General features: G+C 38.5%; 1 protein-coding gene across 1 annotated transcript in view; it reads left to right on the forward strand.

Moving 5' to 3' along the window:
- LOC129844150 (lethal(2) giant larvae protein homolog 1-like) overlaps positions 1-17,198 on the forward strand; it is a gene marked incomplete at its 5' end in the record, with an annotated part of 121,869 nt that overhangs the window by 93,539 nt on the left and 11,132 nt on the right. Inside the window, 4 exons of the mRNA XM_055912559.1 lie at positions 454-565; positions 2,624-2,679; positions 2,787-2,922; positions 15,968-16,050. Of these exons, the coding sequence (XP_055768534.1) occupies positions 454-565; positions 2,624-2,679; positions 2,787-2,922; positions 15,968-16,046 (383 nt within the window). The remainder of the gene's footprint in view (positions 1-453; positions 566-2,623; positions 2,680-2,786; positions 2,923-15,967; positions 16,051-17,198) is intronic.

A 17,198-nucleotide genomic window follows, 5' to 3' on the forward strand; every position in this document is an offset into this window, starting at 1 on the left:
GTCTCTCTGTGTGTGTGTAGGGTTCTACCTGATCTCTGTGTGTGTGTGTAGGGTTCTACCTGATCTCTGTCTCTGTGTGTGTGTGTAGGGTTCTACCTGATCTCTGTCTCTCTCTGTGTGTAGGGTTCTACCTGATCTCTGTCTCTCTCTGTGTGTAGGGTTCTACCTGATCTCTGTCTCTCTCTGTGTGTAGGGTTCTACCTGATCTCTGTCTCTCTGTGTGTGTAGGGTTCTTCCTGATCTCTGTCTCTCTGTGTGTAGGGTTCTACCTGATCTCTGTCTCTCTGTGTGTATAGGGTTCTACCTGATCTCTGTCTCTGTGTGTGTAGGGTTCTACCTGATCTCTGTCTCTGTGTGTAGGGTTCTACCTGATCTCTGTCTCTGTGTGTAGGGTTCTACCTGATCTCTGTCTCTGTGTGTAGGGTTTTACCTGATCTCTGTCTCTGTGTGTAGGGTTCTACCTGGTCTCTCCATCAGAGTACCAGCGTTTCTCCCTGTCAGCTAAAGTCATCACTGAACCGCTGTGTACTGTGGATCTGCAGCGACCGCTGGAGCCACACATCAGGTCACTACACTAACGCCTCGTTTACAAAGAAAGATGCTGAACGTCCTCTCCTGTCCTCACACATCCTGTCTTCTCCCGTCCTCACACCTCCTGTCCTCTCCCGTCCTCACACCTCCTGTCCTCTCCCGTCCTCACACCTCTTGTCCTCTCCCGTCCTCACACCTCCTGTCCTCTCCTGTCCTCACACCGCCTGTCCTCTCCCGTCCTCACACCTCCCGTCCTCACACCTCCCGTCCTCACACCACCTGTCCTCTCCCGTCCTCACACCTCCTGTCCTCACACCTCCTGTCCTCTCCCGTCCTCACACCTCCTGTCCTCTCCCGTCCTCACACCTCCTGTCCTCTCCCGTCCTCACACCTCCTGTCCTCTCCCGTCCTCACACCTCCTGTCCTCTCCCGTTCTCACACCTCCTGTCCTCTCCCGTTCTCACACCTCCTGTCCTCTCCCGTCCTCACACCTCCTGTCCTCCTCACACCTCCTGTCCTCTCCCGTCCTCACACCTCCTGTCCTCCTCACACCTCCTGTCCTCTCATACCTCCTGTCCTCTCCCGTTCTCACACCTCCTGTCTTCTCCGTCCTCACACCTCCTGTCCTCCTCACACCTCCTGTCCTCTCCCGTCCTCACACCTCCTGTCCTCCTCACACCTCCTGTCCTCTCCCGTCCTCACACCTCCTGTCCTCCTCACACCTCCAGTCCTCTCCCGTCCTCACATTTTACAAAGGAACACAAGGTTGTCCAATCTCACCTTTTTTTTTTGCCAATAATTTTTTACTTTTTTAAAAATCTCAAATCTTAATGCTCATTAGTTTATCCAAGGTAATCAGAAGGCATTTACATTCCAGGCCAGAGAGATCACGATATCCCAACAGGTGAATGACACCTCATACATTTTTTTGTTGTTGTCAGAAACTAGATTAGCATTGGATACTGGTGAAGCAGTTCTCCAAAATCTCAGGTTTGGTATCACATCAACAAGATGTTAGTTCTGAAAGAAGCAGATCAATCCAGAATGTAACATATCTGAAAACGGTTGTGAATGATCTTCTCCTCGTGAGGGAGGGGTGTAGGTCTCCAAGGGAGGGGTTTAGGTCTCCAAGGGAGGGGTTTAGGTCTCCAAGGGAGGGGTTTAGGGCTCCAAGGGAGGGGTTTAGGGCTCCAAGGGAGGGGTTTAGGTCTCCAAGGGAGGGGTTTAGGTCTCCAAGGGAGGGGTTTAGGTCTCCAAGGGAGGGGCTTAGGTCTCCAAGGGAGGGGCTTAGGTCTCCAAGGGAGGGGCTTAGGTCTCCAAGGGAGGGGCTTAGGTCTCCAAGGGAGGGGTTTAGGTCTCCAAGGGAGGGGCTTAGGTCTCCAAGGGAGGGGCTTAGGTCTCCAAGGGAGGGGCTTAGGTCTCCAAGGGAGGGGTTTAGGTCTCCAAGGGAGGGGTTTAGGTCTCCAAGGGAGGGGTTTAGGTCTCCAAGGGAGGGGCTTAGGTCTCCAAGGGAGGGGCTTAGGTCTCCAAGGGAGGGGTTTAGGTCTCCAAGGGAGGGGTTTAGGGCTCCAAGGGAGGGGTTTAGGTCTCCAAGGGAGGGGCTTAGGGCTCCAAGGGAGGGGCTTAGGGCTCCAAGGGAGGGGCTTAGGGCTCCAAGGGAGGGGTTTAGGGCTCCAAGGGAGGGGTTTAGGGCTCCAAGGGAGGGGTTTAGGGCTCCAAGGGAGGGGTTTAGGGCTCCAAGGGAGGGGTTTAGGGCTCCAAGGGAGGGGCTTTCATTCAAAGCTGAGGGGCAATTATAATTTTTTTTTAACCTTTTTATTTAACGAGGCAAGTCAGTTAAGAACTAATTCTTATTTTTCAACGACGGTCTAGGAAATGTGGGTTAACTGCCTTGTTCAGGGGGCTGAATGACAGATGTTTTACCTTGTCAGTTTAGGGGATTCGATCTAGAAACCTTTTTGGTTACTAGTCCAACGCGTTAACCACAAGGCTACGCCGCCCCCACTCTAACCTCCCATGGTGCACTGGAGTTGTTACCCAGTATCAACAACACCGTGAGCTACTGCTCTGACGCTGTTCTCTGTCTCCATAGCGACGACGCTGCCATGCCTCTCCGGGCCAACGGAACTCACCGGAACCAGGCCGAAGGTACGTGGAACGCTTCTCATTGGTCCTTCTGCTAACATTTACTAACTGGCTGTCAACCAATCCCCTTTCACATTGCCTCAGTCTGACCTCTAACCCCTGACACCCAGGGTTAACCGAGGACCCCCAGTGTGGCCTGTCCTCCCCGCCTCCCCTCTCCCCTCTGGACTCCCCCCTGAGTATGGCTGACCTCAGCCTGGACACCACCGGAGAACTCACTGTAGAAGACGTCAGGGACTTCCTCACGTAAGATATTACGTTAACATGTTGGTCATTTAACAGACGTTCTGATCCAGAGACTTAGTTACATTAACATGTTAGTCATTTAACAGACGTTCTGATCCAGAGACTTAGTTACATTAACATGTTAGTCATTTAACAGACGTTCTGATCCAGAGACTTAGTTACATTAACATGTTAGTCATTTAACAGACGTTCTGATCCAGAGACTTAGTTACATTAACATGTTAGTCATTTAACAGACGTTCTGATCCAGAGAGACTTAGTTACATTAACATGTTAGTCATTTAACAGACGTTCTGATCCAGAGACTTAGTTACATTAACATGTTAGTCATTTAACAGACGTTCTGATCCAGAGACTTAGTTACATTAACATGTTAGTAATTTAACAGACGTTCTGATCCAGAGACTTAGTTACATTAACATGTTAGTCATTTAACAGACGTTCTGATCCAGAGACTTAGTTACATTAACATGTTAGTCATTTAACAGACGTTCTGATCCAGAGACTTAGTTACATTAACATGTTAGTAATTTAACAGACGTTCTGATCCAGAGACTTAGTTACATTAACATGTTAGTCATTTAACAGACGTTCTGATCCAGAGAGACTTAGTTACATTAACATGTTAGTCATTTAACAGACGTTCTGATCCAGAGACTTAGTTACATTAACATGTTAGTCATTTAACAGACGTTCTGATCCAGAGACTTAGTTACATTAACATGTTAGTCATTTAACAGACGTTCTGATCCAGAGACTTAGTTACATTAACATGTTAGTCATTTAACAGACGTTCTGATCCAGAGACTTAGTTACATTAACATGTTAGTCATTTAACAGACGTTCTGATCCAGAGACTTAGTTACATTAACATGTTAGTCATTTAACAGACGTTCTGATCCAGAGAGACTTAGTTACATTAACATGTTAGTCATTTAACAGACGTTCTGATCCAGAGACTTAGTTACATTAACATGTTAGTCATTTAACAGACGTTCTGATCCAGAGACTTAGTTACATTAACATGTTAGTAATTTAACAGACGTTCTGATCCAGAGACTTAGTTACATTAACATGTTAGTCATTTAACAGACGTTCTGATCCAGAGACTTAGTTACATTAACATGTTAGTCATTTAACAGACGTTCTGATCCAGAGACTTAGTTACATTAACATGTTAGTAATTTAACAGACGTTCTGATCCAGAGACTTAGTTACATTAACATGTTAGTCATTTAACAGACGTTCTGATCCAGAGAGACTTAGTTACATTAACATGTTAGTCATTTAACAGACGTTCTGATCCAGAGACTTAGTTACATTAACATGTTAGTCATTTAACAGACGTTCTGATCCAGAGACTTAGTTACATTAACATGTTAGTCATTTAACAGACGTTCTGATCCAGAGACTTAGTTACATTAACATGTTAGTCATTTAACAGACGTTCTGATCCAGAGACTTAGTTACATTAACATGTTAGTCATTTAACAGACGTTCTGATCCAGAGACTTAGTTACATTAACATGTTAGTCATTTAACAGACGTTCTGATCCAGAGAGACTTAGTTACATTAACATGTTAGTCATTTAACAGACGTTCTGATCCAGAGAGACTTAGTTACATTAACATGTTAGTCATTTAACAGACGTTCTGATCCAGAGACTTAGTTACATTAACATGTTAGTCATTTAACAGACGTTCTGATCCATAGAGACTTAGTTACATTAACATGTTAGTCATTTAACAGACGTTCTGATCCAGAGACTTAGTTACATTAACATGTTAGTCATTTAACAGACGTTCTGATCCAGAGAGACTTAGTTACATTAACATGTTAGTCATTTAACAGACGTTCTGATCCAGAGACTTAGTTACATTAACATGTTAGTCATTTAACAGACGTTCTGATCCAGAGACTTAGTTACATTAACATGTTAGTCATTTAACAGACGTTCTGATCCAGAGAGACTTAGTTACATTAACATGTTAGTCATTTAACAGACGTTCTGATCCAGAGACTTAGTTACATTAACATGTTAGTCATTTAACAGACGTTCTGATCCAGAGACTTAGTTACATTAACATGTTAGTCATTTAACAGACGTTCTGATCCAGAGACTTAGTTACGTTAACATGTTAGTCATTTAACAGACGTTCTGATCCAGAGACTTAGTTACATTAACATGTTAGTCATTTAACAGACGTTCTGATCCAGAGACTTAGTTACATTAACATGTTAGTCATTTAACAGACGTTCTGATCCAGAGACTTAGTTACATTAACATGTTAGTCATTTAACAGACGTTCTGATCCAGAGACTTAGTTACATTAACATGTTAGTCATTTAACAGACGTTCTGATCCAGAGACTTAGTTACATTAACATGTTAGTCATTTAACAGACGTTCTGATCCAGAGACTTAGTTACATTAACATGTTAGTCATTTAACAGACGTTCTGATCCAGAGACTTAGTTACATTAACATGTTAGTCATTTAACAGACGTTCTGATCCAGAGACTTAGTTACATTAACATGTTAGTCATTTAACAGACGTTCTGATCCAGAGAGACTTAGTTACATTAACATGTTAGTCATTTAACAGACGTTCTGATCCAGAGACTTAGTTACATTAACATGTTAGTCATTTAACAGACGTTCTGATCCAGAGACTTAGTTACATTAACATGTTAGTCATTTAACAGACGTTCTGATCCAGAGACTTAGTTACATTAACATGTTAGTCATTTAACAGACGTTCTGATCCAGAGACTTAGTTACATTAACATGTTAGTCATTTAACAGACGTTCTGATCCAGAGAGACTTAGTTACATTAACATGTTAGTCATTTAACAGACGTTCTGATCCAGAGACTTAGTTACATTAACATGTTAGTCATTTAACAGACGTTCTGATCCAGAGACTTAGTTACATTAACATGTTAGTCATTTAACAGACGTTCTGATCCAGAGACTTAGTTACATTAACATGTTAGTCATTTAACAGACGTTCTGATCCAGAGACTTAGTTACATTAACATGTTAGTCATTTAACAGACGTTCTGATCCAGAGACTTAGTTACATTAACATGTTAGTCATTTAACAGACGTTCTGATCCAGAGACTTAGTTACATTAACATGTTAGTCATTTAACAGACGTTCTGATCCAGAGACTTAGTTACATTAACATGTTAGTCATTTAACAGACGTTCTGATCCAGAGACTTAGTTACATTAACATGTTGGTCATTTAACAGACGTTCTGATCCAGAGACTTAGTTACATTAACATGTTAGTCATTTAACAGACGTTCTGATCCAGAGACTTAGTTACATTAACATGTTAGTCATTTAACAGACGTTCTGATCCAGAGACTTAGTTACATTAACATGTTAGTCATTTAACAGACGTTCTGATCCAGAGACTTAGTTACATTAACATGTTAGTCATTTAACAGACGTTCTGATCCAGAGACTTAGTTACATTAACATGTTAGTCATTTAACAGACGTTCTGATCCAGAGACTTAGTTACATTAACATGTTAGTCATTTAACAGACGTTCTGATCCAGAGACTTAGTTACATTAACATGTTAGTCATTTAACAGACGTTCTGATCCAGAGACTTAGTTACATTAACATGTTAGTCATTTAACAGACGTTCTGATCCAGAGACTTAGTTACATTAACATGTTAGTCATTTAACAGACGTTCTGATCCAGAGACTTAGTTACATTAACATGTTAGTCATTTAACAGACGTTCTGATCCAGAGACTTAGTTACATTAACATGTTAGTCATTTAACAGACGTTCTGATCCAGAGACTTAGTTACATTAACATGTTAGTCATTTAACAGACGTTCTGATCCAGAGAGACTTAGTTACATTAACATGTTAGTCATTTAACAGACGTTCTGACCCAGAGACTTAGTTACATTAACATGTTAGTCATTTAACAGACGTTCTGATCCAGAGACTTAGTTACATTAACATGTTAGTCATTTAACAGACGTTCTGATCCAGAGACTTAGTTACATTAACATGTTAGTCATTTAACAGACGTTCTGATCCAGAGACTTAGTTACATTAACATGTTAGTCATTTAACAGACGTTCTGATCCAGAGACTTAGTTACATTAACATGTTAGTCATTTAACAGACGTTCTGATCCAGAGACTTAGTTACATTAACATGTTAGTCATTTAACAGACGTTCTGAACCAGAGAGACTTAGTTACATTAACATGTTAGTCATTTAACAGACGTTCTGATCCAGAGACTTAGTTACATTAACATGTTAGTCATTTAACAGACGTTCTGATCCAGAGAGACTTAGTTACATTAACATGTTAGTCATTTAACAGACGTTCTGATCCAGAGACTTAGTTACATTAACATTTTAGTCATTTAACAGACGTTCTGATCCAGAGACTTAGTTACATTAACATGTTAGTCATTTAACAGACGTTCTGATCCAGAGAGACTTAGTTACATTAACATGTTAGTCATTTAACAGACGTTCTGATCCAGAGACTTAGTTACATTAACATGTTAGTCATTTAACAGACGTTCTGATCCAGAGAGACTTAGTTGCATTAACATGTTAGTCATTTAACAGACGTTCTGATCCAGAGACTTAGTTACATTAACATGTTAGTAATTTAACAGACGTTCTGATCCAGAGAGACTTAGTTACATTAACATGTTAGTCATTTAACAGACGTTCTGATCCAGAGACTTAGTTACATTAACATGTTAGTCATTTAACAGACGTTCTGATCCAGAGACTTAGTTACATTAACATGTTAGTCATTTAACAGACGTTCTGATCCTGAGACTTAGTTACATTAACATGTTGGTCATTTAACAGACGTTCTGATCCAGAGACTTAGTTACATTAACATGTTAGTCATTTAACAGACGTTCTGATCCAGAGAGACTTAGTTACATTAACATGTTAGTCATTTAACAGACGTTCTGATCCAGAGACTTAGTTACATTAACATGTTAGTCATTTAACAGACGTTCTGATCCTGAGACTTAGTTACATTAACATGTTGGTCATTTAACAGACGTTCTGATCCAGAGACTTAGTTACATTAACATGTTAGTCATTTAACAGACGTTCTGATCCAGAGAGACTTAGTTACATTAACATGTTAGTCATTTAACAGACGTTCTGATCCAGAGACTTAGTTACATTAACATGTTAGTCATTTAACAGACGTTCTGATCCAGAGACTTAGTTACATTAACATGTTAGTCATTTAACAGACGTTCTGATCCAGAGAGACTTAGTTACATTAACATGTTAGTCATTTAACAGACGTTCTGATCCAGAGACTTAGTTACATTAACATGTTAGTCATTTAACAGACGTTCTGATCCAGAGACTTAGTTACATTAACATGTTAGTCATTTAACAGACGTTCTGATCCAGAGACTTAGTTACATTAACATGTTAGTCATTTAACAGACGTTCTGATCCAGAGACTTAGTTACATTAACATGTTAGTCATTTAACAGACGTTCTGATCCAGAGACTTAGTTACATTAACATGTTAGTCATTTAACAGACGTTCTGATCCAGAGAGACTTAGTTACATTAACATGTTAGTCATTTAACAGACGTTCTGATCCAGAGACTTAGTTACATTAACATGTTAGTCATTTAACAGACGTTCTGATCCAGAGAGACTTAGTTACATTAACATGTTAGTCATTTAACAGACGTTCTGATCCAGAGACTTAGTTACATTAACATGTTAGTCATTTAACAGACGTCAGGGACTTCCTCACATAAGATATTACGTTAACATGTTAGTCATTTAACAGACGTTGTGATCCAGAGACTTAGTTACATTAACATGTTAGTCATTTAACAGACGTTCTGATCCAGAGACTTAGTTACATTAACATGTTAGTCATTTAACAGACGTTCTGATCCAGAGAGACTTAGTTACATTAACATGTTAGTCATTTAACAGACGTTCTGATCCAGAGACTTAGTTACATTAACATGTTAGTCATTTAACAGACGTTCTGATCCTGAGACTTAGTTACATTAACATGTTAGTCATTTAACAGACGTTCTGATCCAGAGACTTAGTTACATTAACATGTTAGTCATTTAACAGACGTTCTGATCCAGAGACTTAGTTACATTAACATGTTAGTCATTTAACAGACGTTCTGATCCAGAGACTTAGTTACATTAACATGTTAGTCATTTAACAGACGTTCTGATCCAGAGAGACTTAGTTACATTAACATGTTAGTCATTTAACAGACGTTCTGATCCAGAGACTTAGTTACATTAACATGTTAGTCATTTAACAGACGTTCTGATCCAGAGAGACTTAGTTACATTAACATGTTAGTCATTTAACAGACGTTCTGATCCAGAGACTTAGTTACATTAACATGTTAGTCATTTAACAGACGTTCTGATCCAGAGACTTAGTTACATTAACATGTTAGTCATTTAACAGACGTTCTGATCCAGAGACTTAGTTACATTAACATGTTAGTCATTTAACAGACGTTCTGATCCAGAGACTTAGTTACATTAACATGTTAGTCATTTAACAGACGTTCTGATCCAGAGACTTAGTTACATTAACATGTTAGTCATTTAATAGACGTTCTGATCCAGAGAGACTTAGTTACATTAACATGTTAGTCATTTAACAGACGTTCTGATCCAGAGACTTAGTGACATTAACATGTTAGTCATTTAACAGACGTTCTGATCCAGAGACTTAGTTACATTAACATGTTAGTCATTTAACAGACGTTCTGATCCAGAGACTTAGTTACATTAACATGTTAGTCATTTAACAGACGTTCTGATCCAGAGACTTAGTTACATTAACATGTTAGTCATTTAACAGACGTTCTGATCCAGAGAGACTTAGTTACATTAACATGTTAGTCATTTAACAGACGTTCTGATCCAGAGACTTAGTTACATTAACATGTTAGTCATTTAACAGACGTTCTGATCCAGAGACTTAGTTACATTAACATGTTAGTCATTTAACAGACGTTCTGATCCAGAGACTTAGTTACATTAACATGTTAGTCATTTAACAGACGTTCTGATCCAGAGACTTAGTTACATTAACATGTTAGTCATTTAACAGACGTTCTGATCCAGAGACTTAGTTACATTAACATGTTAGTCATTTAACAGACGTTCTGATCCAGAGAGACTTAGTTACATTAACATGTTAGTCATTTAACAGACGTTCTGATCCAGAGACTTAGTTACATTAACATGTTAGTCATTTAACAGACGTTCTGATCCAGAGACTTAGTTACATTAACATGTTAGTCATTTAACAGACGTTCTGATCCAGAGACTTAGTTACATTAACATGTTAGTCATTTAACAGACGTTCTTATCCAGAGACTTAGTTACATTAACATGTTAGTCATTTAACAGACGATCTGATCCAGAGAGACTTAGTTACATTAACATGTTAGTCATTTAACAGACGTTCTGATCCAGAGACTTAGTTACATTAACATGTTAGTCATTTAACAGACGTTCTGATCCAGAGACTTAGTTACATTAACATGTTAGTCATTTAACAGACGTTCTGATCCAGAGACTTAGTTACATTAACATGTTAGTCATTTAACAGACGTTCTGATCCAGAGACTTAGTTACATTAACATGTTAGTCATTTAACAGACGTTCTGATCCAGAGACTTAGTTACATTAACATGTTAGTCATTTAACAGACGTTCTGATCCAGAGACTTAGTTACATTAACATGTTAGTCATTTAACAGACGTTCTGATCCAGAGACTTAGTTACATTAACATGTTAGTCATTTAACAGACGTTCTGATCCAGAGACTTAGTTACATTAACATGTTAGTCATTTAACAGACGTTCTGATCCAGAGACTTAGTTACATTAACATGTTAGTCATTTAACAGACGTTCTGATCCAGAGACTTAGTTACATTAACATGTTAGTCATTTAACAGACGTTCTGATCCAGAGAGACTTAGTTACATTAACATGTTAGTCATTTAACAGACGTTCTGATCCAGAGACTTAGTTACATTAACATGTTAGTCATTTAACAGACGTTCTGATCCAGAGACTTAGTTACATTAACATGTTAGTCATTTAACAGACGTTCTGATCCAGAGACTTAGTTACATTAACATGTTAGTCATTTAACAGACGTTCTGATCCAGAGACTTAGTTACATTAACATGTTAGTCATTTAACAGACGTTCTGATCCAGAGACTTAGTTACATTAACATGTTAGTCATTTAACAGACGTTCTGATCCAGAGAGACTTAGTTGCATTAACATGTTAGTCATTTAACAGACGTTCTGATCCAGAGACTTAGTTACATTAACATGTTAGTCATTTAACAGACGTTCTGATCCAGAGACTTAGTTACATTAACATGTTAGTCATTTAACAGACGTTCTGATCCAGAGAGACTTAGTTACATTAACATGTTAGTCATTTAACAGACGTTCTGATCCAGAGACTTAGTTACATTAACATGTTAGTAATTTAACAGACGTTCTGATCCAGAGACTTAGTTACATTAACATGTTAGTCATTTAACAGACGTTCTGATCCAGAGAGACTTAGTTACATTAACATGTTAGTCATTTAACAGACGTTCTGATCCAGAGACTTAGTTACATTAACATGTTGGTCATTTAACAGACGTTCTGATCCAGAGACTTAGTTACATTAACATGTTAGTCATTTAACAGACGTTCTGGTCCAGAGACTTAGTTACATTAACATGTTAGTCATTTAACAGACGTTCTGATCCAGAGACTTAGTGACATTAACATGTTAGTCATTTAACAGACGTTCTGATCCAGAGAGACTTAGTTACATTAACATGTTAGTCATTTAACAGACGTTCTGATCCAGAGACTTAGTTACATTAACATGTTAGTAATTTAACAGACGTTCTGATCCAGAGACTTAGTTACATTAACATGTTAGTCATTTAACAGACGTTCTGATCCAGAGACTTAGTTACATTAACATGTTAGTCATTTAACAGACGTTCTGATCCAGAGAGACTTAGTTACATTAACATGTTAGTCATTTAACAGACGTTCTGATCCAGAGACTTAGTTACATTAACATGTTAGTCATTTAACAGACGTTCTGATCCAGAGACTTAGTTACATTAACATGTTAGTCATTTAACAGACGTTCTGATCCAGAGAGACTTAGTTACATTAACATGTTAGTCATTTAACAGACGTTCTGATCCAGAGACTTAGTTACATTAACATGTTAGTCATTTAACAGACGTTCTGATCCAGAGACTTAGTTACATTAACATGTTAGTCATTTAACAGACGTTCTGATCCAGAGACTTAGTTACATTAACATGTTAGTCATTTAACAGACGTTCTGATCCAGAGACTTAGTTACATTAACATGTTAGTCATTTAACAGACGTTCTGATCCAGAGACTTAGTTACATTAACATGTTAGTCATTTAACAGACGTTCTGATCCAGAGACTTAGTTACATTAACATGTTAGTCATTTAACAGACGTTCTGATCCAGAGACTTAGTTACATTAACATGTTAGTCATTTAACAGACGTTCTGATCCAGAGAGACTTAGTTACATTAACATGTTAGTCATTTAACAGACGTTCTGATCCAGAGACTTAGTTACATTAACATGTTAGTCATTTAACAGACGTTCTGATCCAGAGACTTAGTTACATTAACATGTTAGTCATTTAACAGACGTTCTGATCCAGAGAGACTTAGTTACATTAACATGTTAGTCATTTAACAGACGTTCTGATCCAGAGACTTAGTTACATTAACATGTTAGTCATTTAACAGACGTTCTGATCCAGAGACTTAGTTACATTAACATGTTAGTCATTTAACAGACGTTCTGATCCAGAGACTTAGTTACATTAACATGTTAGTCATTTAACAGACGTTCTGATCCAGAGACTTAGTTACATTAACATGTTAGTCATTTAACAGACGTTCTGATCCAGAGACTTAGTTACATTAACATGTTAGTCATTTAACAGACGTTCTGATCCAGAGAGACTTAGTTACATTAACATGTTAGTCATTTAACAGACGTTCTGATCCAGAGACTTAGTTACATTAACATGTTAGTCATTTAACAGACGTTCTGATCCAGAGACTTAGTTACATTAACATGTTAGTCATTTAACAGACGTTCTGATCCAGAGACTTAGTTACATTAACATGTTAGTCATTTAACAGACGTTCTGATCCAGAGACTTAGTTACATTAACATGTTAGTCATTTAACAGACGTTCTGATCCAGAGACTTAGTTACATTAACATGTTAGTCATTTAACAGACGTTCTGATCCAGAGAGACTTAGTTACATTAACATGTTAGTCATTTAACAGACGTTCTGATCCAGAGACTTAGTTACATTAACATGTTAGTCATTTAACAGACGTTCTGATCCAGAGAGACTTAGTTACATTAACATGTTAGTCATTTAACAGACGTTCTGATCCAGAGAGACTTAGTTACATTAACATGTTAGTCATTTAACAGACGTTCTGATCCAGAGACTTAGTTACATTAACATGTTAGTCATTTAACAGACGTTCTGATCCAGAGACTTAGTTACATTAACATGTTAGTCATTTAACAGACGTTCTGATCCAGAGACTTAGTTACATTAACATGTTAGTCATTTAACAGACGTTCTGATCCAGAGACTTAGTTACATTAACATGTTAGTCATTTAACAGACGTTCTGATCCAGAGACTTAGTTACATTAACATGTTAGTCATTTAACAGACGTTCTGATCCAGAGAGACTTAGTTACATTAACATGTTAGTCATTTAACAGACGTTCTGATCCAGAGACTTAGTTACATTAACATGTTAGTCATTTAACAGACGTTCTGATCCAGAGACTTAGTTACATTAACATGTTAGTCATTTAACAGACGTTCTGATCCAGAGACTTAGTTACATTAACATGTTAGTCATTTAACAGACGTTCTGATCCAGAGACTTAGTTACATTAACATGTTAGTCATTTAACAGACGTTCTGATCCAGAGACTTAGTTACATTAACATGTTAGTCATTTAACAGACGTTCTGATCCAGAGACTTAGTTACATTAACATGTTAGTCATTTAACAGACGTTCTGATCCAGAGAGACTTAGTTACATTAACATGTTAGTCATTTAACAGACGTTCTGATCCAGAGAGACTTAGTTACATTAACATGTTAGTCATTTAACAGACGTTCTGATCCAGAGAGACTTAGTTACATTAACATGTTAGTCATTTAACAGACGTTCTGATCCAGAGAGACTTAGTTACATTAACATGTTAGTCATTTAACAGACGTTCTGATCCAGAGAGACTTAGTTACATTAACATGTTAGTCATTTAACAGACGTTCTGATCCAGAGACTTAGTTACATTAACATGTTAGTCATTTAACAGACGTTCTGATCCAGAGAGACTTAGTTACATTAACATGTTAGTCATTTAACAGACGTTCTGATCCAGAGACTTAGTTACATTAACATGTTAGTCATTTAACAGACGTTCTGATCCAGAGAGACTTAGTTACATTAACATGTTGGTCATTTAACAGACGTTCTGATCCAGAGACTTAGTTACATTAACATGTTAGTCATTTAACAGACGTTCTGATCCAGAGACTTAGTTACATTAACATGTTAGTCATTTAACAGACGTTCTGATCCAGATAGACTTAGTTACATTAACATGTTAGTCATTTAACAGACGTTCTGATCCAGAGACTTAGTTACATTAACATGTTAGTCATTTAACAGACGTTCTGATCCAGAGACTTAGTTACATTAACATGTTAGTCATTTAACAGACGTTCTGATCCAGAGAGACTTAGTTACATTAACATGTTAGTCATTTAACAGACGTTCTGATCCAGAGACTTAGTTACATTAACATGTTAGTCATTTAACAGACGTTCTGATCCAGAGACTTAGTTACATTAACATGTTAGTCATTTAACAGACGTTCTGATCCAGAGACTTAGTTACATTAACATGTTAGTCATTTAACAGACGTTCTGATCCAGAGACTTAGTTACATTAACATGTTAGTCATTTAACAGACGTTCTGATCCAGAGAGACTTAGTTACATTAACATGTTAGTCATTTAACAGACGTTCTGATCCAGAGAGACTTAGTTACATTAACATGTTAGTCATTTAACAGACGTTCTGATCCAGAGACTTAGTTACATTAACATGTTAGTCATTTAACAGACGTTCTGATCCAGAGACTTAGTTACATTAACATGTTAGTCATTTAACAGACGTTCTGATCCAGAGACTTAGTTACATTAACATGTTAGTCATTTAACAGACGTTCTGATCCAGAGAGACTTAGTTACATTAACATGTTAGTCATTTAACAGACGTTCTGATCCAGAGAGACTTAGTTACATTAACATGTTAGTCATTTAACAGACGTTCTGATCCAGAGACTTAGTTACATTAACATGTTAGTCATTTAACAGACGTTCTGATCCAGAGACTTAGTTACATTAACATGTTAGTCATTTAACAGACGTTCTGATCCAGAGACTTAGTTACATTAACATGTTAGTCATTTAACAGACGTTCTGATCCAGAGACTTAGTTACATTAACATGTTAGTCATTTAACAGACGTTCTGATCCAGAGACTTAGTTACATTAACATGTTAGTCATTTAACAGACGTTCTGATCCAGAGACTTAGTTACATTAACATGTTAGTCATTTAACAGACGTTCTGATCCAGAGACTTAGTTACATTAACATTTGTGTGGTTGTGTGTGTGTGGTTGTGTGTGTGTGGTTGTGTGTGTGTGGTTGTGTGTGTGTGGTTGTGTGTGTGTGGTTGTGTGTGTGTGGTTGTGTGTGTGTGGTTGTGTGTGTGTGGTTGTGTGTGTGTGGTTGTGTGTGTGTGGTTGTGTGTGTGTGGTTGTGTGTGTGTGTGTGTGTGTGTGTGTGGTTGTGTGTGTGTGTAGTACCGTGGACGAGGTAGAGAATAACTTGAGGAACATCACAGAGGAGGACGGAGGCTCTTTAGGAATCCTCATCACCTGAACAGGTAACTACACACACACACACACACACACTCACTATACACACACACACACACACACACACTCACTATACACACACACTCACTATACACACACACTCACTATACACACACACTCACTATACACACACACTCACTATACACACACACTCACTATACACACACACACCACTACACACTATAACTACACACACACACTCACTTTACACACACACTCACTATACACACACACTCACACACACACACTCACTATACACACACACTCACTATACACACACACTCACTATACACACACACTCACTATACACACACACTCACTATACACACACACTCACTATACACACACACTCACTATACACACACACTCACTATACACACACACTCACTATACACACACACTCACTATACACACACACACCACTACACACTATAACTACACACACACACTCACTATACACACACACTCACACACACACACTCACTATACACACACACTATAACTACACACACACACTCACTATACACACACACTCACACACACACACTCACTATACACACACACTCACTATACACACACACTCACTACACACTATAACTACACACACACTCACTATACACACACACACTCACACACACACACTATAACAACACACACACCACTACACACTATAACTACACACACACTATAACTACACACACAAACACACTCACTATAACAACACACACACACCACTACACACTATAACTACACACACACACTCACTATACACACACACATACACTACACACACACACACACCCAAACACTACACACATTATACCACCTACCCCAGGGTTCTCCTCGTTACACGTCCTACCCCAGGGTTCTCCTCGTTATACGTCCTACCCCAGGGTTCTCCTCGTTATACCCCCTACCCCAGGGTTCTCCTCGTTATACCCCCTATCCCAGGATTCCCCTCGTTATACCCCCCTACCCCAGGGTTCTCCTCGTTATACGTCCTACCCCAGGGTTCTCCTCGTTATACACCTACCCCAGGGTTCTCCTCGTTATACCCCCTACCCCAGGGTTCTCCCTCGTTATACGTCCTACCCCAGGGTCCACCTCGTTATACCCCCCTACCCCAGGGTTCTCCTCGTTATACGTCCTACCCCAG

The sequence above is a fragment of the Salvelinus fontinalis genome, unplaced genomic scaffold (genome assembly GCF_029448725.1).
Source record: "Salvelinus fontinalis isolate EN_2023a unplaced genomic scaffold, ASM2944872v1 scaffold_0182, whole genome shotgun sequence".
Lineage (NCBI taxonomy): Eukaryota > Metazoa > Chordata > Actinopteri > Salmoniformes > Salmonidae > Salvelinus > Salvelinus fontinalis.